At 40.3% G+C, this 24,748-nt stretch overlaps 1 protein-coding gene across 2 annotated transcripts in view; it reads right to left on the reverse strand.

Annotated features, from left to right (window-relative positions):
- The window catches only part of ccny (cyclin Y), a 242,146-nt gene that overhangs the window by 12,291 nt on the left and 205,107 nt on the right, over positions 1-24,748 (reverse strand). For both annotated transcript variants that reach the window (XM_059971923.1, XM_059971924.1), the window contains exons 3-8: positions 19,733-19,767; positions 14,216-14,316; positions 6,883-6,918; positions 6,733-6,790; positions 5,198-5,317; positions 228-394 (exon numbers count right to left, since the gene is read on the reverse strand). In XM_059971923.1, coding sequence (XP_059827906.1) covers positions 228-394; positions 5,198-5,317; positions 6,733-6,790; positions 6,883-6,918; positions 14,216-14,316; positions 19,733-19,767 — 517 coding nt within the window. The remainder of the gene's footprint in view (positions 1-227; positions 395-5,197; positions 5,318-6,732; positions 6,791-6,882; positions 6,919-14,215; positions 14,317-19,732; positions 19,768-24,748) is intronic.

Below are 24,748 nucleotides of genomic sequence, written 5' to 3' on the forward strand. Positions count from 1 at the left end.
GGTCTTTTTAGAGACTCCGGATGGCTACATGGAGCTTAGAAAAATAGAGGGCTATGGGTAAAGCCTAGGTAGTTCTAAGGTAGGGACATGTTCAGCACAGCTTTATGGGCCAAAGGGCCTGTATTGTGCTGTAGGTTTTCTATGTTTCTATTATTTGGAAAGCGACTTGAGTGCTACAGCACTTTCAAATTACTACTAAATTAATTTTTGATGAAAGGCGCACTCACATATCTTCTACTGTGATATCTTTAAGGATCTGGCAGTAGTCCACATTCCAAACAGCTTGATCGTCCCAGACCTTGGATGCAAGTAAGATGGCCCCCAACACAATCCGTTTCCAGTTACTCGGGCAGATATCAATCTCTGCGTATGTCAAAAGTCGCTCAAGATACACCTGAAAACAGTTAATTAAAAAACAGTTCATTACTTGTACCAGTGTTCTACTCTGTAACTTTGGGGAGGGATGTAGGGAAGCATGGAGGAAGCTGCACTCAGGAACTACAATGAGATCAGCCATCATCAGTCCCAATGTATCTCCATTACTCAATGTCAGAATCAGAATTAGGTTTATTACCAATGCCATATGTTGTGGACAGATAGATGGATAGATAGCCCAAAAGAGGAATAGTGAGGGTGTGTTCATGGACCATTCAGAAATCCAATGAAAGAGAGGAAAAAGTTACATTTTGAGTGTGAGCTTCAGGCTCCTACACCTCCTCCCTGATGTTAGTACTGAAGGCGGTGAAGGTCCTTAATGATGGATGTCAACTTTTTGAGGCACCACCTTTTTAAGATGTCGTCGATGGAGGAGAGTGTTGAACCTATGATACAGGTGGCTAAGTTTACAACCCTCAGCAACCCTCTTCCATACCTGGCTCCATTTCTACATTTGTTGAGTAAAGAACTTCCTCCTAATGTCTCAGTAGGAGTTATTAGTTTTAGCTCTTAGCTAGAGGGCAAGAGGGCCTGGCTAGAAAGTTCATACTACGGCCCCATGAGCCTTCCTGACTCTCATCCTAGCTTCATCGTTCACTGGATAAACAAGAGAATACTTGTCTAGGTTGTCAGAACAATCGTGTGGAATTGAACTTCACTGTCAGTCTTCTGCGTGGTCAGAAATGCTACATTTTGGCTATGATTTAAATGCCCTGTATAGCATATCTACTGATAACTTCCCAAATCTTTCAGAACATTCCTAAACATTTACTAACTCCAACATAGGAACAAGCAGGGTGTAAATGATCCAAAATAAATGAACTGATATTTTCACGCCACTGTAGATCTTCTCCCAGGTTACATAATATGCTACATTCATCAGGTTTTGAAAGAAAAGCTTCCTTTTACAGGCTCACTTGAAGAAGCTTTAGCTATTTCATCACTAAAGCACAATAAACTCTGAAGTGAACAAGGACAAAGAAAAATCAGTGATTCTAATTCACAGTGTTGATTCTTCTCAGAAACTGCAAAAAGAATCTGACAGACTTTTGCAGCAAGAGACATGCTAAACTCACCAGACATGTTCCAGGTGAGACCACATACCACAGTTTTACAAAAAGAAAAACAAGTAATCAATATATTATCCCACTGTAGGCATGTCATAACTAATAGTTCTGCAGACACTAGGAATGGTAAATATTTCCCATTGGCTTAGTGCTAGCTATTAATAATAATGTAAGCAGTCAGACCCAGGAGCATTTGTCCTGTTCTGTAAAATCCAGGATCCAGTCAGCATGTTCCCTATCAGTTACAGCAGAGTGAATGCTAAAATTTAGGAAACATTCTGCAGAAAGCAAAGGAGAGTTATTTGGTCTTAATCAGCCTTTTTTATTGACTCCACTATTTAGCTGATTAATGATTGTCTGGTTGTCTGTCATAACTCACATTGACAGCTAGATTTATGCAGTTATACGTTAGATAATATGAACTACATGAAGAGATGAGTGCAGGAGAGGTTTTAGAGTGGGACTAGGGCTGTTTCACTCTCTCAGCTTTGGAAGTCCAGGTCCAGTGGTACATGTGGTCATCACAATTGGGTCTTCCTCGGATGCACTGGAAGGCCATGCCTTCTTTTGTGCTTTGTCACACCCTTTGCTCTCCACAAAGTGTTACAGAACTGTCTTTCGGGCCATTGGATCTCACTGTTGATCTCATCATCCTGTCTGCTGGAGCTGACTTCGCATGCCCCTACTTCAGGGTGATAAGGCCTGCTGGCTACCCCCATCTGGTTCCGCCCGCCTGTCAAGAGTGGTGTGCCAGGGTGTGGCCGCTGTTGCATAGAAACATCTACATGGAGCCCCAATCGAGAACTAAGGGTCTGGTGGAGACCAAAGATGCATGAACTGCCCCAGAATTAACAATAACAAGCCCCCTCACCAGGGCTGTTACTTCTGCCAGGGCACCCCATACACCAACTGGTGAAATGGAGCTAAAAGAAACTATGTAATGCATTAATTTGGCATTTTTATCACATTTTCTGGATATTCCAACAGACATCTAGTTGACAAACTACTTCTGTGAAATCCAATTTTTAAAAAATATTTTGTGGGTAACTGCAGCAGAGAAATTAGACATAACAGGCGGTATAATAAGGCGTAGAATGGTTTGCTGACAATGGTGGTGGAGGCGGATTCAATAGGGTCTTTTAAGAGACTTTTGGATAGGCACATGGAGCTTAGCAAATTAGAGGGCTATAGGTAGGCCTAGTAATTTCTAAGGTAAGGACATGTTCAGCACAACTTTGTGGGCTGAAAGGCCTGAATTGCGCTGTAGGTTTTCTATGTTGCTATGTGTAAGTGGAAGAAGACTGGAGTGGGTAGAGGGTTCTGGTCATAACACAGACACCTTACTGGCTATCTTCAAACCCACACTTCAGGAATGAGTACTTGCTTGGTACTGTGCTGAAATGCCAGTCTCTGTAATGTTCTGAAACAGAAACAGTTGGAAGAACTTAGCGTGCCAGGCACCATCTATGGAGGGAAAAGGTCTAAGGTCAACTTTTCAGGCCGAAACCCTGCATCAAGTCAGACAGTACAGAGGGAAGATGGCTGGTATATAAACGTGAGGCAGAGTCTGGAAAGTGATAGGTGAAAACAGACAAGAGGTGGTGCGATGGGCAGATGGAGCCATGTGGGAGAGTGGGAGGGGAGATTATTAGGACAGAAGTGATAGGTAATGGGTGAAAACATAAAAAAGGTAATGAGGGGAGGAGAGGAGGCAGAGGTTGGTAGATGATAAGCTAGAACCAGATAAGGGATGGACCTGTGATATATCACTGAATCTTTAGCTGCATTAAAGGAACAAAGGGAAAGGAAACTGCTTTTGTATCTGTTGCTTTAATCAATGTGCTCAGACGAGAAGGTTCAACACATAATCTTATGACCCAAAATAAGGGGAAAATACGTAGTATCTCTAACGTGTCTTAATGTAAATACAACCAAGAGCAAATACTCCTGATTAATGAAAAACACTATAGAGGCACCAACAAGTGAGTGATTTGATTAACTTGGTATAGGTAGATTGCTTTAGTTTGCAGTGCTTTCACTTAAATCACATTTACTTCACTTCTTCTGTTATTAATGAATGCTGCATTTGTATAACAGAAATATGAGGACATCGACAGTCCCTGTCCCTAACAATAGAAGAAGCTGCACTGTATTTTCATCAGATCCCAGTGCGGAGGTGGTGTCATTTCACACGTCCACTCTAAATGGCCAGGAGGGAGAGCAGAACACTGAGGATCAAATACCATTTTAATTTTTGTTACTTTATTATCTTGGGCAAATTGGTTTTGTAGATTGGTTGTTTCTCAATCTTTGTGTGTAGTTTTTCAGTGATTCTATTGTATTTCTTTGTTCTACTGTCAATGTCTGCAAAAAAAAACAAATCTCAGGGTAGTATATGATGGTATCTATATTCTTTGATAATAAATTAACTGAAATTTGTGACTCCATCTCTGATTAATCAACTGTCAAAACTTTGAAGGAACTAGCTGGAAAGACACTAGACTTCAGAAGACATTCAGATAATTAGAAAAAAACTTATTTCCATTTCCAGGGGTGAGGAATCATTTTGAAATAGAGCTTAACAGCAATAGTTCAGTGATATTGGGAAGTAAACCCTTGACTCTCTATAGTGGAACTAGATGTTCTGTCTTTTTAATAAAAACCCAATGCAATGTTTTAAATTCAGGAAGAGCTTACTGATTATATAACTTTATTTTGGAGTGAAATTTGATCCTGATGCATTGGTCAAATGTCTGCCTTGGCTGAAATTGTCAAAAAAAAATTGATTTAAAACCAAAAAAAAAACTACTTTAGCTATCTAAAACAAAACAAAGGTGCTGGAGAAATTCAGTAGGTCAGGCAGCATCTATAGAGAGAAATGTTTATTCATTTCAGGCCAACACCCTTCATCAGACACTAATGGCACCACCTGTGTTGAAAGGATATTCGTTGAGGATCACTGTCGGTGATATTTCATGTGTGGAGTGGAACAACTTCGGAGATAAAACCTACTGCTATTGTTCTTTTGAATTGCTGTCGTGGAAGCTGTGGAATATCGATGTAATGGCCTTCTCACAACATTCGCCTTTGGATTATAAACATCTCACTTCAATCTCATGCATCTGAATTGAATTTTTCTTACATACCATCGTAAGACTGTAACTCTTGCCACCTTAGCTTGAATAAGTTTGGGAACTTTACTTACACCTATATATGCATAACATTGTTTAACTCTTGGTTTGCCTGGTTTAAGTTGCTATATTAAGTAGTTACTAATAAAATAGTGATTTGTGAACAGCAAAACCAGACTCCAGGTGTGTTGTGTTGCTGCTGATACCTTTACAGGGTTGTGTGTACGTGACAGTGGACAAAGAAATTTTCTTGAACAGTTTGCATTTAAAGAAGGAAAGAATGAGATTTGGGAATGAAGGACAGCAAAATGGCACTTACGAAACACTCACTGTGGTATCATATAGATACCAATCTTGGGAAAAATCTGCACTGTTGGAGAAGAGCTAACTTCAGTGAACTGGAAAGACATCAGTTGGAATGCAATTAAAGATCAGCACAAGCTAAATGATAAATGGATTATGTCAGACCAATATGAAATTAAATGCATTCACAGCAGGCAATATTTCAGTCAACACTTTGGCCACAAGCAAGGCTAGATATGAACATGTCCAGGAGAAACTCACCAAAGTTACAATAGCACACTCTGCAGTAAGCTGAGCTGCACTAAATAACGTTCGAACAAAACGGTAAATCTGCTTTTGCTCGGGATCATGTCGGTCATAGTCTGCTGGCATTTCTGTTTTCTGTCAAAAAGAAAGGAATTATTATACAGATCGTAAAATCATAAAAGTAACCAGAAAGTCAAGGTACAAGTTTGGTGCTTTGTATAATATCATCTTGCTCCTAATGCTGCAATTCATGGATTACTGTTTCACCAGGAGCTCTCTAAATTTGGCAAGGCAGAAACTAGACAAAGGCAAAAACTAGATAGAAGGCATTAGCAGATGGGAGCAAGGTCTGTGGGGAGGTTAGGTTTCACCATAGATGATCAAACCTACAGTACTGTTGCAAAGTCTAGGGCACATGTAATAAAACTCTGTAAAGCAACTCTGCTTTCAAAAATAATGAAATAAAAAGTTTCTAAATATCAAAAAATACTATAAATAAGTAGTAAATAGTAAAACACTAAATCAGATCAATATTTGGTGTGACCACTCATTGCCTTTAAAACTGCATCAACTCTCTTAGGTACACTGTCGTGTAGTTTAAGAAAAGTGGCTGACAAGTGCTCATGGAGCAATTGACACAGTTCTTCCGCAAACTTTGGCTGTCTCACTTGCTTTTGACTCTCCAGATAATCCCAGACAGCCTCGATCATATTGAGATCAGGGCTCTGTGAAGGCCACGCCATCTGAAACCATATAAAAAATCTTGGGTGCCTAAGACTTTCGCACAGTACTGTATCCTCCACAAGATTTTTGGGCAGCAGTGTGGCACAGCTGTGCAGCTGCCCCGCAGTTGTAGTGACCTGGGTTTGATCCTGACTTATGGAGTTTGAATATTGTCCACATGGCTGCCTGGATTCCCATCAAATGCTCTGGTTTCTTCCCACATCCCAAAACAGTGTTAATTAGGGCATTGTAAATTCCCAACGGTAGATTCCGGCGAGGGAAGAGAAAATGACGTTAATATTGGGTGAATAAAATGGGTAAGCGTACGATTATTGTAAAATTGCTGGACATAAAAGGTATTTGGATTCATTATTTAAGGTTTTTAAGGTGGAAAGTAAAGAGAGACTTTCCTATTGTGATTGACAAGGTTCCACATTCAGCCAAGGGTGCCTGACAACAAACAGCACTTGGATTGTTCCTCAGTTCTTTCAAATGGTGAAACGACAGCAGAATTAGTAAACATTTTTTTCTGAAGTTCGTGTTTTGCTATCATAGTGAAGGCCTTCCAAGTCAATCAGGATTGTTGTCAAATGAGGCAGCAACGAAGGCATAGCAGATCTGTTTCTTTGTGTAAAGGCTGAGGGACAGCAGTGGTTGGGACAGAAGAATGCTCATCTTCATCAAGCATGGTTTGATGAGGTGAATGACAATGAAGGGGTTTAAACAAGGGAAAAAGACTTGAGGGACTGTGAGCCTTAGTTAGCATCATCCTATCTCAAAACTGAGATCATTCTACACAGCAGTAAACACAGACCAAAAATACTAACCGACAATGGGTGGAGCTTCTCATCAAATATATCTAATAACATCCGTCCATCTGAATCTCTGAGGAAAGAAAGTGATAGCGATTTTGGATTGTGATGACAAATAAAGAATCAGTAACAGTCCAAATTAATTGTTTCAAAATACCAACCTACCTGTTCCTGATGTGGTAATATATTGCAAGAGCTACACTATAAAGAAAAAGAAGTTTTAGCATCAGTGTTTGAGAACATCAATAGTCTTGAATTGTAGATGACACCATCATTAATATCAACTGCCTATCATCCACAAATTGAACCTGCTGACACAGGATGAGCTAGACTGTCTTTGTGCATATACAATTATTTTAGCACAAACATTTGATGCTCTGCCAATGAAAGGATTCAATTGCAAGTTTAATTGAAGGTCACAAAATTCAGACTTTTATCAAACTCCCCAAAGAATTGACAGAAGACTGAACTACATGGATAACTTCACTCCCATCAGCTCTAAACTGATTCCGTAGCCTATGGACTGACTTTCAAAGACTCTACAAAGCATGTTCTCAGTATAATGTATTTACTTATTTATCTATCTATCAATCAATCTATCCATTAATTAATTTTTTTGGTATTTGCACAGATTTTCTTCTTTTGCACTTTGGCTGTTTGTGGAGTTGTATTTCTTTGTTCCACCATGAATACCTGCAAGAAAATGAATTTCAGGGCTGTATATAGTGACATTAATGTACTTCGTTAATAAATTTACTCTGAACTATAGAAAGACAGCATCTGAAAATCTATATTGTATTTGGAGATTTGCTGAACTGCAAACTGCGGTTTTGTAATAAGAATCGTGGTGTGCAATTTTCATAAATGTTTCATAGCTTAAACCTCAATCATGCACTTTCCCAGAATAGAACAAACAAGCAGAGGGAGCTGCAGCAACATTGAAGAGACATGGTGGAAAGTTTACACTGGAAAGAAAACTTTTGCTCTGAAATTCCAGTGAGATTCCTTGATTTATCGTAATGGCTTCAGCACAGTCCTGAGAGACAAGGTTTGAAGCAGCCAATTTTTGCAATTTCATTAGGGCATTTCTGATGGTCTTGAGAAACCAACGAGATTCCCTGAAGTATTTGAAAGCACACTAGCAGAATATTAGAACACAAATAAAGGCATATTAATTGAGTCTCTAAGTTTCAACAGTTAATGGGACAAACTCCAAAGTACTGCTGCATTGATTCCACGGTCAGATTGGGAGCCTGAGGCCAGGGCCAGCGGCAAGGAACAAAATATCTTGGAGATAGCCCAGCGAAGCAGCTTTGAACTTTAGAATGACAGCATTTGAAAATCTATCGTCGTATTTGGAGATCTGAGGGAAGAGATTAATGTCACATTCTGCTGAAGTGCAATATTGGTTATGGATGAAAAGGAGTGACGGCAGCTGGGCTCTAAAATGACCCGTGGGTGGCCAGATGTGAAGGCGGGTGCACCTGGGACGCCGGGTCGCACTGCTGAGCCCTCTGGAGATGTAGTGGGCTTAAATTGATGAAATAGCTAAGAAGGGGGAGTGCCCACCTTATGACCCCTTGGAAACATCTGCCACCCATAAGGCCCCACCCCAAGATCTCTGTGCTATGACCCAAGTTAGGATCTGCTTATCAAAGGGATTAAAATACCTAGTCCTATGAGCACGAGCATTGAGAAAACTGTTTGTTGATGCATTTGGCAATTCTCAGTGTTTTTATTACTACCGCAAAACTCAGTGGATTTTTCTTATGGATACTGCCGTTAAAATCGGCACCTCAGGGCCTTCTTTAATTAATACTAAAATATTTTGCAGAATTCAAGCACTAAAATCTCCACTCACAATCTCAGAAAGTGGGTAGTAGGTTCTTCTCCCTAATCGCTTGAACTTTCAGCTAAAGCCACTTAACTGTGGATGTGGGTGAGGCGGTTCATGCAAATACCAAAAGAAGAAAATAAAATCAGACTGCTGTTCTCAGGTTTTTCATAGCAAGGGGCACTATACATATTTTGAACAGATTTAATTCAAGAACAGTAATTTCTTAAAGCATTCATGGCAAAGGGCTCATTAATGACAGCAAGCAGATTATTCCAGGGACGTTCAAGGTTCTGTTTCCCTTGACGTCAAATTCAAGGTCAATAAAGTTGGATGGGGGTGAGGGGGGGGGGGGGGTGAAGGGAAACAGACTGCCTCTGCTAATTCTTAGCTGAGTTCTTACATCCATTACACTGTCTAAGATCACGTTTGTCATCTGAAAGACATGCGGGTATCAACATGTGAATAAAGACAGAACATTATTGTTAGCTCCACACACAAAATACTGGAGGAACTCAGCGGGGATAAACAGTCAACATTTCAGACTGAGAGCTTTCATCACAATACTGTTAGCCAGTGGGGAAAGAGCTATAACCTTTCAGTTCACGCTCAAAAGTGAAAAGAAAAACCAGTCTTTGAAGCCATTCCTTATTTGATTCCAATTTTAAAGGAATTTGGTAGAAAGTTAATGGGACAACAGCTCCTTCTCACTAAGTGCTTTCAATGACCTGTATAAACTGTAAAGTAATTGAAAAAGTGTGATTTCAGTAAATATCCCAAATACATAGATCATCAAAAATGTAGAGGACTTGTATTAAGGCCACTGCTTTAAGGTAACTGATCTCCACGGCAACCGAAGTATCTATTGGAGAACATTTCTGTCATAGCTGGCAATGACAGTATTTATCACCTTTCCCCAATTACCCCTGAACTGAGGAAACTGTTAGAAGACAACCACTCTGGTGAATCTGCACTCACATGAAAGCTAGACCAGGCCAGGATGACAGAATTCCTCCTCAGAGCACACTAGTGAACCAGATAATAGCAATCTGACAGTTTCACTGTTACTGTTAATGAGACTAGTATTAATCCAGATTTATTAATTTGCTTGAATTTAAATTGCCTCATCTGCCAGATGGCAGCTCAACTCATCCTTCTAAATCAATGGCACAGACCTCCAGTCACTGTTCTGACAATACCACTGCACTTGGATTCTGTAACCCCACTACCTTCTTACAGAGAGTAATGCATCATTGGTATTTTCCACTTGAGAGTGCTTGAGGCTAGATCATTATATGTATAACAAGTGCAAGTGGATTTCTTTTACTATCAGGCAATGAGGATTGTGGGATTTGACACAGAGGAGGAATTGACACCTAGGCTACATCAGCTATGATCATACTGAATGGCAGGGCAGTACTGTTTGAGCAAGGTAGCCCCTTTTGTCTTATATCTCTGGTTCAACTAGATTAAGTATAGTTCTGGAAAATGTGAAGACAAAATTGGGGGAGAGCAAATGTTTTCAGGCTGAAAATTAACTCAGCAAAAATAAATCGGAAACGGCTACTTGAAGGTTATGCATTACTGGAGCACCCCATGGAACTCCAGAGGGTGGCGGCAAACTTATTGCACAAAAGAAAAACAGCTCAATGGATGATAAGACCCATGGAAAGCAGGATTCGCAAAAGAAGCCTAGGATAGACATGGCAAAGTACTACATAAACCGAGACATACATCGAAAATATAGAGCTTAAATCGAAAAGACATAGAATGAATAATTACTCATAAATAAACTCAAAGAAAAATTAGATATTTCACGAGTTCATGAAGATAAATAGGATGACTAAGAGTAGAAATTATTGAAATCGGGATAAACATTTACAGGTAAGTGTCAGCATCTACGCATGCAGGTAAATTTAATTGAGATGTAGCACGGGTTGTCAAAATGGGAGAGAAATATAGTGGTTCACAGTTATTTTCAAATACTCCCTGGAAACAAGAGTAGTGCCAAAGAATTGTAGAGTGACCAAGTGTTATTTTAAAAGCAAGGTAAGCAAAAAGCAAGTAAATACAGGCCTGGAGTTTAAAAAAACCTGCAGATGCTGGAAATCTACAGAGAGCAAAACATATTTAATGTTTCAGGCTGATGACATTTTAATCAGATTTTCCCAAGAAAACTTTGGAATGGGTATGGATCCAGATAAAACCAGGAGTACAAATTTCCGATGTGCAAATAATTTAAAAGTTTTTGGGTGTGGTTGAGTGTGGGAGAAAAAGTTTTTAATGGCATGAAGGTTTTGATAGACTGGACATTTCGGGGAAAAAAGTGACAAATGGAATTCCGTTCAGAGAGTGTATGACAGTGTATTTGGGGAGGTTATGCAGGGCAAAGAACCAATCAAAAATAATGCTGGAAGCAGGTCAAAAACATGACCACAAGAGATTCTGCAGATGCTTTAAGTCCAGAGTAATACATGCAAAATGCTGGAGGAACTCAGCAGGTCAGGCAGCATGAGTGGGGAGAGAAAAGGAGTTGACAAGTCAAGGACAATTTAACAGAATTGGAGCAGTCATAAGTGTGCTTAAAATTGCATGGAAAGAATGATGGACTAACCAAGTTGTAGAGAAAATTAATTCAAAAACACAGTTGGGACAAGAAAATACATATAACAAAAATGAACAAAGGTACAGTAGCATGTGAAAAAGTAATTTCCCAGAGCAAGCTCCAAGGGTTGTAATGTGTCTGGTCGGAGAACAACCCATTGTTCCTTCAGCGTATCCTGAGCGTCATTAGATCAATAAAGGAAGCCGAGGTCAGAGAGGGAGTGGGATGGAGAATTAAAATGACAGCAATAGTTGACAGTCACCCTTGTTCTATAAAATGGTCAATCAACCCGCATTTAGTTCCTCCAGTGCAGAGGAGACCACACTGTGAGCACCAAATGCAGTTCACAAGCCTTCCTGCTACAGTCCCCAGAGAAACAATACCAAGAACAAGTTGCCTGTTCTCTCAGCTGAGGAATGATGAGCAGCACAGATGAAAAGACATTTAAAGACGAACTGAAATAAACTTAACCAGTGTCTTGTCAGCTGAGGCACAATCTACTGCTGTTCATGTTAAGAGAAGCATTTAAAACTTCACAGCATTCAACTCTGGACATGGTTCAATTTGGGTTACTGCACTCCAAATCTTGGACAGCAGATGGTGCCCTTTACACTTGGAATTAGCCAGCATGTCCAGACGAAATAGATTGCAGAGAGAAGTGCATCTCAGAGCAGGTAATGCTCAGGGAGCAATCACATTTACAATGAGCATTACAAAAACCCCTCTTCATACTCTAGTAAGTGTAGAGTATATTCCAGGGTGAATGAAATGGAAAGATACATCTTTCTGCTCTCTTACTTTGGCATTTGACTGTGAAAGAGAGAGCAAAGTTTTAAAGAGGGAACTGAAAATGGGAAAAGAGCAGTGTGAAGTTGCTTCTTCCTTCAGGATGATCTTTGACCACTGATATACTTCATTTAAAGAGAGCAAAGTGCATGTTTTTATTATATTTATGAAGGCAAATTTAACCCTCTGACAAAGGATAAATTAGTTGTGCACCAATACATTTCAGAGTAAAATTTATTGGAGTACAGACATATCACCACGTAAAACCCTAATATTCTTTCACCTGCGGGCATACTCAGCATATATGTAAAACAGTAACTGTAAACAGGAACAATAAAAGAGCAAGAGCAGAGAAGACAACAAACAGTGCAAATGCAAATATAAATAAATAGCAATTAATAACAAGATAAGGATTTAGTTCACATCCTTTGGAACCGAGGAGCAACTCTGGGCAACTGGTACAATAAAGTACTAAATTCCTACCCACAGCATTCGTTAATATAAATACTTTTCACTTTGACCACTCCTCTGACTGTTGTGAAATAAATAAATTTATCGTAATAATTTATTTATTGAGATTCAGTGTAGAATGATCCCTCTGTCTCTCTAATTTACAATGGCCAGCTTGCCCTGATTTCATCCCAGCCTAATTACGGGACAATTTACAATGACCAATGAACCTAGCAACTGGTACATCTTTGGACTGTGGGAGGAAACCAGAGCACCCAGAGGAAACCCACACGGTCACGGGAAGAATGTACAAACTCCTTACAGACACCGGTGGGAAATGAACCCGGGTCACTGGTACGGTAAAGTGTTGTGCTAAGCACTACGCTACCATGCCACTCCTCCTTATCTTGAGGACCCCCCCCCCCCGTCACAAACTGATCTCAAAACAGTCGCTTCGCATGCCATGCATTAAAGCAAAGATGGCCTAATCCCGCCAATTTCAGACCAGAAGCTTTGCTGATTGCAAATTGTTCTCCACTGGTGCCAGTCAACATGTAGTTAGCTCTGATTGTACTGCTATTAAAATAGTATATTCATGATGGTCAAAGGCCTGGGAATCTGTGCATGACATACAGCCTGACAAAGGAGTGAAGATAGAAGGTGCTGGTTAATGTGGTTAAATAGATGAAAGGTCTGAAAGAGTAGACTACAAGCCAACAACTGCAGCCTCGTGAGAGTGTTAAGATCTATTCATGACAACGATAAGAAATATTTAAAAGTGTGTGTGTGTATATATACACACACACACACACATCCAATGAGAGTTCACCAAACTTCCTACACAAGTTGTTCTGAGGAAGGTCACTGAGTTGAAATGCTAATTCTCCTTAGATAACACAAGAACTGCTGGGCACTGCTAAGACTTTGTGTTTTTATATCGTACACACCCACTTCCCTTAAATGTTCACTGATGGAAAACATTTACAGTAATCACAGAGGAAGGCTTAGAGCTACCAACTCAACATGAACCACTGCTGCAAAGCCCAAGTTATCCAACACTAGAAGTGCACTTGCTCACATATGCTCATGATTTAAAAAGCCATTCAGCCCATCAAACCTCTACCAAAGCATTCTTGTCATTTCCATTTTCCCATAATCTATTCTTACACATTGGCACCATGATAGCGTAGCGGTTAGCATGTCATTATTACAGCTATGCAGATCCAGAGTTTACCTGGGAGGAGTTTGTACTTTCTCCCCATGACTGTGTGGGATTCCACCAGGTAATCCAGTTTCCTCCCACAGTCCAACGATAAACTGGTTAGTAGGTCAACAGGGTCATTGTAAATTGTCCTGGATTAGGCTAGGATTAAATATTAAATAGGTGGGTTGCTAGGCAGCACAGCTCATTGGGCCAGAAGAGTCTGTTTCAGGAGGGAGGGAGGGAATGAGGGGGAGAATGAGGGAGGGAGGGATGGATAAATAGACTCACCTTGCCCCCCACATGAGGTAAGTTAGTTGTTTCCTACTGTGCCTTCATAAAAACAACACATCTTTGGTATCAAACTGGATGATGCTAATGGCCAAATGATATCACAGACAAGACAGTAATCACTAAACTGTGTGCTGGGTTATCCTGAATAGAAGGCAACATATCAAATATCTAATGAATTAACATATTGAGAAGCTTAAGTTTAAAGACAAATTTGGCTACAATCCATTCTTCAGTCTTCCATGTTGGATTACGATCTGAATTCTAATTATGAATGTTTAGACAAGACCATAAAGGAGACATTGTCCCATTGGGCCGTTTTGGCACTCACCATTTGATGGTATATTTGAGATTTGGCTGACTGACTGTACTGTCATCAAGGAATATGGTGGAGCAGGAGCTATATTTCCTTCTCATCTGCCCTGGAGGATGCTGGAAAACAAGATAAAAATTAGACAAAACTGGCCAGCCTCTCAAGCCACATTCATTACATGCAAACAAAAGTCCCTTCACAATCAAGCATTGACTCTACCGATACATGCTTCACACTCCACAAGGCTTCAGCAAACGAATTGTCAGAACATCCCATGAAGTGGAACCCCATCTTCTCTCAAAGAAACAAGCCTACAGTTTACATTTCACAGAGTGACCTAAACTACTCTCTATACACCTTTGCCTTTTAGTTGCAACCCTAAACGACCCATTAAAATCAATCAGATGATGGGTCCTGCACCAGCTGAATACTGAGGAATCAATCTTAACGAGTCTCTGCTCCAGCATAGGAAGCAATGGATTCAGCCCGCCAAGCCTCTCAGCAAAGTCAGAACACCCACAATTACCAGCAGATGTAAGATGTTCCGGTCTTCTTTTTACTGAAAGGCAGATGCCAGAATTTTCACTCAGAAAATTTGTAGAAGAACATTTGTAAAATGTTCTGAGACATTTGAATTTTTTACTTGTTTTCACACATACATTTTTTACACAACTTCAATTTTGACAGCTTCTAAAATGCCCGCAAATGTCAAGGACATTTTAAGATATTAAATAACACATCAAAGCCAGTTAAACTGGGAACTGGTTTTACTTTTGGAATATATTTAGTGGACAGAACTTCCTCGGTGCAATACTGAAGCCACTGCCACCTTTCATAGCACACCTCAGGGGTCCAGGATACAACTCGCTGACCATACAGGGAGGGTAAGAAAGAGCACAGAGCACTGGCACGGTGAATGGGCTGGAAGGTACTGATCCACAAAGTCGAGTTAACTGCCTGTTGCCACACTGTTGAAATACACTCTAGTTCTCCATTTATAACTTTCACTTTCAAGACCACACATTAAATTGAGATGTCTGAACATATTCTGTTCTGTCCACGGTAACTGAGAATATATTTTATGGCTGATTGCTTTCATTACAGTGTCCCACATCTCAGCTTTTATCTCATCATCTCCATCTTATCATTTCAGTATATTCCATTTGCAACATGGTAACGTAGCAGTTAATGCAATGTCTTACAGCAGCCAGCTGTAACATTGGGGTCTGATTCCTGATGCTGTCCATAAGGAGTCTGTACATTCTCCCCGTGACCAGATGGAGCTCCTCTGGGTTCTCCGGTTCCCCCCATATCTCAAAGGGTTTGTGAGCTGCGGACATGTTAAGTTGGTGCCAGAAGCATGATGGCATTTGCAGTACAATCCTCACTGACTTGACGCAAACAACACATTTCACTGTATGTTTATACTGTACATGTGACAAATAAAGCTAATCTTTCTTGCTATCTTTCCATTTTGCATTTTCTTTGTGTCCTACCACTTATCCCAAGCTATCATTGCTGAAACACTTCAACATAGGAACGCTAATGTTGGTCCTTCTTCACGGACAGCTAACTTTGTCCTCTTGTCCAAAAAGTAGAGATAAGCCTGGAAACTGCCTTACCTCAGTGGTAGGGAAGTTGTTAGTAAAAAGATTCTGAGGGGCAGCATTTATGCTGACTTGGATATGCAGAGTGTGATTAGGAGTCATCAGCATGATTTTGTACAGGGGAGATCATGCCTCACAAATCTGATGTTGAGTTCTTTGAGGAGGTGACCTAGAAAGCCCATGAAGGCAAAGAAGCAGACATGGCTTACTTGGACCAGTAAAACCTCAGACAAGACCCCACATGGTAGGGTGTCCAGGAGGTTTATGCAAAAGGAATCTGAGGTACGTTGGCAACCAAAATTGGCTTGGTAGTAGAAGGCAAAGGGCAGTGAAAAGTGGGCATTTTACTGAATGGAGATCTGTACCAATGATGTATCACAGGGAATGGAACTGGGACCTTTGTTTTTTTTTTCAAAATAAATATAAAGTACTCAGGTGGTAATATAGGACATATAATTAATAAGATAGTAAGACAATCATAATCATCTAAGGATATAATGGGACATACATCAACTGGAAAGTTAGGTGGAATGATGGTAAATGGAACTTAACCCAGACAAGTGTCTGGTAATGGAAGTTGGGAAATCAAATTCTGTTAGGGATTGTAGGAGCATTGATGTGCAGAGGCCTTGCGGTGCAAACCCATGGCTCCCTGAAAGCAGTGATGCAGGTGCACAGGTCACTGGACAAGGCACTGAGTACAAGAGATGGCACGTCATGCTGCAGCTGTGCAAAACCGTGGTTACACTGCACTTGGAGCATAGCGTAAGGGTAATTCTAGTAGCCACACTTCAGGAAGGATTACTTAGCAACAGTGATTCACCAGGACATCCAGGAATGGGGGGGTAGTTATAAGGATCGATTTACTGGGCTTATTCCCATTGGAAAGAAGGCGGGTGTGTGATGGCATAAAAAGATTGATAAAATTGTGGTGCACGGATAGAAATAGATGACCACAGCCTTTTTCCTCTGATCGCTGAAAATCTCCGTCTGCTTTATTTGCCTGTCTCTCCCCCTGCAACCATATTTACCACAGCACTCCAGAGGATGCAACACGTTCAGAGTTAAGATTACCTGCTGAAAACAGGGCAGGTTTAAAATGCTACATCAGAGGATAACAAAACCTGGGATCAGAGGGTGTTTGGATAAGATCAACCATGACCAAATATAAGCAGCTCAATGTAATCAAAGGAAAGGAAGAAAACACCGAGGAATGATAATGAAAAACCAAGTTTGCACTAGGAGATTGAAGTACAGAAATTCAGCCTCCTCAGGACTTGGGTATTTGCTGAGTAGCAGAGCTCCCAGGCTATTGGATGTTATTTCTATTAATATCCAAACACATTTTTAATTTACCTTTTTTACTTGTTTCTCATTAGTGACAGATTTTCCAGTTGATGCAGTAAGCTTAGGGGAGCAGGTGAGAGAACCTGGTAAGGTTCAGCTTGTATGCTTCATACTGACCCCTGGTATTCTCAACCCCAACCCCAGTCTCCAGTCTCAAAACCTGACCCATGGCCCTGACCCTGGAACCGACTGCATACTCACACTCCTGTCCACTCACAGTCCAGTTCCCTCGCTTGCACTTTGGAGTCACCTGCCAAACCATCAGGATTTCCAAAGAATCAAAAGTCAGGTTGTCAGAGGTTTATTGTACAGGGCTTGGGAGGCTGACAATTTGGCAGGAATGCAATGATAATAATGTCAAAAAGGGGATGGGGTGTCAGTGGATGTAGGAATGGACATGAGTGAAAGAATGTCCATCCAATGTGAATAAAAAACAAATATCAAAGCCAGATGGAGTAGGTCACTCTGGGGAAACTACAAAAGCATGCTCTCACTCCATAAACTTCAGCTTCAGGCTGAGAAAATGAGAGCACAAGTAATCCATCATACTTAAAATCATGTATTTCTATAAATGTGATTTCCCATAGGAAGGGGGTGGGTCAAACTCGTTGGTAGATGAGCAGTGATAATTTCCCTTGGCAATGTTGGTACAATAGGAACAGGGCAAACATGAAACAAAGAGAGTACTAGAGACAGAGAGCTGGAACAGGGGAGGGAAAGCAAAGGAGAGAGGGGACAGAAAGAAAGAGACAGAGAAAGAGAGGGGAGACAGACAGACACACACACAAAAAAAAATGAGAATCTTTTTAATAGTAACACAATGCATACAAGTCATTCACTGCACAAAGACATAATTGACATCAAAAGATCAACTAGCAATCAAAATGTCTGACAGGTTGTCCCTGGAGTATTTTAAACACCTGGAGAGTAGAAAATACAAAGATACAGTTGAAGTTATAAACCTTCTGAACACCCAGGGTTCTACTCAAGTGGGAATTTGGCATCGTGACATGAAATCTTAATTAAGCTGAATTGTATTCAAGTAATATTTCCAGTGGTACCAACGACAGATAGTCAGAAATATACATAGGAAAATCATGCTTATGCATAAAGTAACACAATCATTATTAATAAAACATGACAATCATGTTTGTCACTCTGTTAGTTTACTGCCAAGCATTTCAGAGGCAGTACTTTACTGATGGTTATCTTCCATGTTTTGTTCACGTCAGTATGCATTCAGCAGCAACAGCAGTTTGCCTTCAAAACCACCATTTATAGGAATGATAACTTGCACTATTGCATTGCTATGAAACTTCAAAATGCAGATTTGCCAAACCAGTATTTTCTGTATTGACACTGCTAGCCTCCCAGTCTATGTCAAGCCAATGCTACATGCATGGCAGTGACAATTCTAGTTTTACGCACTAATGCAGAGTTTTAAGTCACAAAGAAGTGAAAAGAGAAATAATGAAATGGAAGGACATGAGAACAATAGTTGAATCATAATGTTTTATACAAAGAAAGCAACAACCGCCATGCTTTCAGAAAGAAAAATTCCTGCACAAGAAAACGGTCTTACCGCACTGAACAAATGGTCCACACGATTAGAGTAACAAATGCTTTAAGAATAAAGGAAAAACTTGAAAAGAGAAAAAAAGAGACAGCAGAGAAATGAAGGTCAAGCCAAGATGAAAATTATATACACAGGAAGCAAAGCAAGTAAAGGAATGCCCTCATGCCTTTCTCCCACAAACGAACCAATCTCAATGCAGATAAGAATCAAAGCTAATCTAATGGCAGTATTCACGCACTCATTTTTGTTACGTATAACCTTCCTTTTTTTTGTTGAACCTCAAACTTACACATTATCCTCCTCCAGGTCTGAAGACTCAAGCTTGGTGCAATCTAGTCACCTTATTAATCAACTACCTTTTTTTTACCACTTTTCCCTCACTGTCTCACATAAAGCAAAGCAACTTTCAAATACATCTCTCCCAGCTGTTCTTTTAATGCAAAAGATAATCAAGACAGTGACTCTCCCTATTTTTGTAGTATAATCACTTTCTTTCAATATCAGATATGTTATACTGCTTCACCGTGAATTCTGCACACTCAGCCATGAAAGCAGGTCTGAATTTCATAAGCAGGTTTTGTTTGAGTTAGCCTTCATTCTGCATTGGGAGGTTATTTGTTTAATCAATGCCTTGGTCAGAAGCTAAACTGGCTGACCCCTCACATACTCAACGTTCATCTGCATTTTCACATTCAGAACTCAGTACAGAAAGACAGCAGTTAGTGACTGTTAACAACAATAATCAATAACATTCAAACACTGGCAAAAAAACTGTGCTTCAGCATGAATGTAACACTGTGACAAAATAATTTGCTTTCAGAAACATCAAAGATTGTCACCATAACCATGGACGATTAAAAAAGCCACTACAAAGTAACTACAAGACCTATATTTAAGTGATTTGAGTATTAAATATAGAAACAGACCAAAACTTGGACAAGATGACAATAAAAAATGTTAAGTTTTAAAGGCAGAGCAAAAATACACAAATTGACTGCTACTTACATGATTTATATAGAGGCTTTTCCGCTTCTCTCTCACTGTAAAATATAGAAAAATAATAGTTTTTATAAGAAACTTAGAATGAACTACCAAGTATACAGCACATTGTAAAGCTGCTCCAACCAATGCAGCAAATAAAATCAGAATTACATTTTTTTCAAATCCTTAAACATCCTGAGTAACACACACAAAATGCTGGAGAAACTCACAGGTCAGGCAGCATCCATGGAGAGCAATAAACAGTCAATGCTACGGGCCAAAACTGTTCATCAGGAGTCTTATCAGGAGATTAGTGAATCTTACTTGCTACTTACCAGCCCATCCTCAGTGCTGTTGGTTTACATCGAGTCACGAATGGAACTGAACATTGTGGTATCATCAGTGAACACTCCCACTTCCAACCTTATGTTGAAAAGGTCAGTGATGAAACAGCTCAAGGTGCTTAGGCCAAAGAAATTGCTCCTACTCCAGTAGGTCCCCTAAGGTGGGAATGATTGACCTCCAAAAGCAACTATCTTCCTGTGTGTGATGTATGACTCTAAACATTGGGATGATTGTATTTGATGTCCACTAACTCAGTTTAACGATGCAAATCTCTCAATTACAGCATTATACAGCATAGAAAGAGCCCCTAGTTTACCCAACTGGTCCATGCTGACTGAAATTCCCATGCCCCTCTAGTCCCGTTTGCCTGTTTGACCTTATTCATCTAAACCTGTGTTTCCCAACCATTTTAGCCCCATTAAAGCACCTTCATACTTCCCATGCCCTTCTTAGGCACAGTATACTTTCTGACACCCCCAATAGTGTAAAAACATGTCTATGATATGCTAACATGAGAAAAATGATTCTGCTTAAATTTTTATTTGTCTTTAAACCTAGCCTACACAGTACCTGTGCTGTACAGCAGCTCCAATATCAATGTGATCCTGGAGCTTGATGGTTTTTAGCAAGAGTTGAAATACCTGGTTCAAGTTGTGACAGCAAAAGTCTTAAGTCTCCACACATAGTAATGTCCAAGTGGTTTCTGTTTATTGTGAGTATGTGGTTCACTGCATTGAAGCCTCTTTCAACAAGTTAGGAGGATGGAAATGTAATTAAGAGCAGTTTGGCTCTTCTCCAAAAACCACTTTGTATGACAATGTAGCCACATAACAGAAAAGCCAACATTTTTCAAAAGCATTTTTGTTTCTTCATCACTCTGAATTTCAATAATTTCTTCTTGCAGGCTCTCTTACTGTTCTTGCACTTTGCAAAGAAATGGGTTAATTTCCCAGTCCGGAGTTTGCAGCTCATTCAAATCCTTGAATCAATTCTGAAAATCCTTCTTCAGTGACTGCAGGTATAAGCAGTACTCTTGCAAATCACATCCTGAGAAAGAGAGTGCCATTCTTTCCATGCAGGGAAACTGTGAGAACATTCTTCTCCCAATGTTTTGCTTTCATATTTTCAGTTTTCTGATAAAAATGAACACTGGACTTTTTGCCTGAATTAAATTGAAATTCTCACCCAGCAATTTCATATTTAGAAAGTTCATTCCTAGCAGATCAGCTGGGTATGCCACATCCCCAGGAAGAAGTTCAATCTTGTTTCCCAAGCTCTTGTCCACTTTGAGCAAAAATCCAGCCACAGTGCCAAAAAGATCAAAGAAACATTTTAAGTTGCAGCCTTTTGACAGCCAGCGCACTTCAGTGTGAAGAAGCAAGCATTCGAACTCTTCGTTGTTATCTTGGCATAGCTGGCAAAAAATTCTGCTATTTAATGGATAAGCTTTAATTTTGTTGATAGCAGATATTACAAGAGTCATATTTGAAAAAAGTCACTGGCTGAGGTTTTTGGCTGCGAGATGTTGACAACGAATTTCACAATGGATTGCAAACAGACTTGGGATTTCTTTTATCCTATATGTCACTAAACCAACATGGCGACCTGTCATATATGGTGCTCTATCTGTTGCACAAGAAATCATGTTCCTAATCAGAATAGTTTAATCCTCAATGTGCATTTTGAGCTTGTCGTAGATTCATTCTCCATCGACATTTGTTTTTAACTTTTTACAATAGAATATCTTCATAAACTTTTCCATTTTTGATAAACCATACATATGCCATTAGCAATGCCTCGTTATCTCGCACAGTTGACTCATCCAGTTGCATCCCAAATTCTGTTTTTGTAGCTCTGTGCATAGATGAAATGTCTTCATTCATTTCATCAATACAACGAGCTACAAAGTTATTTCTCAGAGAAATTGATTTTAAAATTCTGGTATCCATTTTGAGAACAGTGGTGAGCACTTCTGGTACAGCAGGCATTATTAATCTTTCACCAATTGTATGAGATTTTCCACACTTTATCATTTCAGAAATGTTATAAGAAGCAATGAGACCACTACCAAGGTAATTTTTAGCTTTTTTTGCAAATGGCTTGAGTGTGCAATGCTTTTCAAATGTTTGTTTCATCTTCAGGAATTGAGTAATACCATAAGTAGCCTTTTCAGGGTATCTTTCATGGAAGTGTTCCTGTAGTCTTGATGGTTTCATGGCTTCATTAGACAGTACAGCATGGGGCATCGCTGATCTGATGGGGACGGAATAAAACCATACTCCAGGTATGTAACATTGCGTTGACACACTTTCTGTAGCTTCTAGGATTAGAATTCAAGGTTTCACCACCTTCAGACTCACTGAGATTGTGCCATATGTATTTATCCATCATTAACTGGCCTAAATTAAAATAAAAAGTTAAAACAAACTGGGAATGCCTATCGGATGCTGACAACAGCAGTGAAATGGTACAGATGGATTGATGCTAGTGGCACACAAAGGAACGGTGAGGCAAAGGTGAAAACGATCACAATTACGTTGGCAAGGATTCAGATTGGAATCTGAATGATTGTCGGGATGGAGCTGGTACACAGCAAGCTACCTTTCTACTACTCCAGTTAGCGCGATTGACCAACGACATAAGGTTTCATAATCCTTAAAGGTGGTTCTTGACCGCACATATAAAGTCGAGGTCACTTTGAACAACCTCAAGAGGGATCTTCAGGGGCATGCTCACTGATTGGCTCTATTTCACCGCTTGCTTCAGGCTAGCGCTGTATCGCTGCACAACCTGTTTTCCGTAGATCTGTAGAGATAGGTGAGAGGATGTACTTGACATACCAACTGCATGAACTCGTTCCGTTCCACGAGTCAGGAGAACAGTTGGACACCCTAGTTGCCAATTTATGCATCTCCAATAATGTCTGTTTAGTTGGTAAGGTTGGATGAGATTGCCGAGTTTTGGATGTGTTGTGACAACGAGTGCTCACCGCCTGCAGAGCTCTGGTTCCTCATGTGTTCCAGTGCCTCATTCTTTTTTTTTGGAAGTGCCTGCTTGACGAAAATTGGTCAGGTCTCTTGCTTCAAGTTAGGGTGCTGCTTACCGTCCCTCCCCCCAAGAATCTCGAATGCCCACACCCAAATAGTTCTATTTCCCCTAACGCTCACTTAGGCCACGTAACCGACTCATTGGAAATCACTGACCTAAACCTTTCCTATTCACGTACCTGTCCAAACAACTTTTAAATGTTATTAATATATCTCTTTCAACCATTTCCTTTGGCAGCTCAGTCTACATATACACCGACCACTCTCTGGGTGAAAAGGGAGCCCTCTGCTTCCTGTTAAGTCTCTCCCCTTTCACCTTTATCCCATGCCATCTAGTTCAAGATTCCGCAGCCCTGTTCACATTCACTCTATCCACGCTCCTCATAATTATATATACCTCTGTAAGATCACCCCTCATTTACATTTCATTTCTTCCACCAACATAAGAGTATCCATTCAAATACACTTTGAAAAGTCTAAGGTGAATTGTTACTGTGGTTCTAATCTTTGGAGAAGTTCAGAATCGAATCTGAATGTTAGAGGATGTAGGAGTATTTGGATAGACTGATCCTGATCAGGATAGTCAACATGACTTTGGGCAAGGTAGGTTATGCCTAACCTAACCAATTTTCATATAGTTTTTTTGAAGAGATTATGAGAATGCAGTGGGCATTGTCTGCATAGACTTTAGTAAGGTCTTTGACAAAGCCTGGCATGGGAGGCTGGTCCAGAAGGCCCAGTCATTTGGCATTCACGATGAAGTAGTAAGCTGGATTCAGCATTGGCTTGGGAAAAAAATCTAGAGAGTGGTAACAAATGATCACCTCTCTGACTGGAGGCTTGCAACCGATGGTGCGCCTCAGGGATCGGCGCTGAGTCCACTGTTGCTTATCATTTACATCAATTATTTGGATGGTAATGTAATAAACAGAATCAGTATATTTGCAGATGACACCAAGATCGTGAGGGTGGGGGGTGTAATGGAAGAGGGGGAGGGCTGCAGGATCAGACTAGCTGGAAAAATAGCAGTAAGGATTTAATGTATATAAATGTGAAGTGTTACACTTTGGTACGACATCCCAGGGTAGGGCTGACTTGGTAAACAGCAGGGCACTGAAATGTGCAGTAGAATAAAAGTACCTAGGAACCCAGGTCCATAATTCCTTCAAAGTAGCATCACATAAAGAGTGCTTCATAAATCAGGGCTTTGAGTACCGCAGCCAGCATGTTATGATGTGGGAAGGCCGAAATTGGAGGGTTGTGTGCAGTTCTGGTCACCCATCTACAGAAAAGATCAAAAAGCTTGAAAGACTGCAGAATGCTAGCTGGTCACGAGGACAGGGTGAATGCAGAGATAGGCTGAATAGGTTAGGACTTATTTCACTAGAGCGTAAAAAAATGAAGGGGGATCTTCTTGAGGTATACAAAATTAAGAGGGGTATAGGTTGGGTGAATGCATGCATGCAGGCTCTTGCTCCTCGGGTCACCTCACTATGGGAAGGATGTGGAAGCCTGAGAGAGGGTGCAGAGGAGATTTACCAGGATGCTGCCTGGATAAGAAAGCATGTCTTCTAAGCACAGGTTTAACAAGCTTAGGCTTTTTTCTTTGGAGTGAAGGAGGACAAAAGGTTACTTGATAGAGGAGTAC

Source organism: Hypanus sabinus, chromosome 6 (assembly GCF_030144855.1).
Source record: "Hypanus sabinus isolate sHypSab1 chromosome 6, sHypSab1.hap1, whole genome shotgun sequence".
NCBI classification, from domain to species: Eukaryota; Metazoa; Chordata; class Chondrichthyes; order Myliobatiformes; family Dasyatidae; genus Hypanus; species Hypanus sabinus.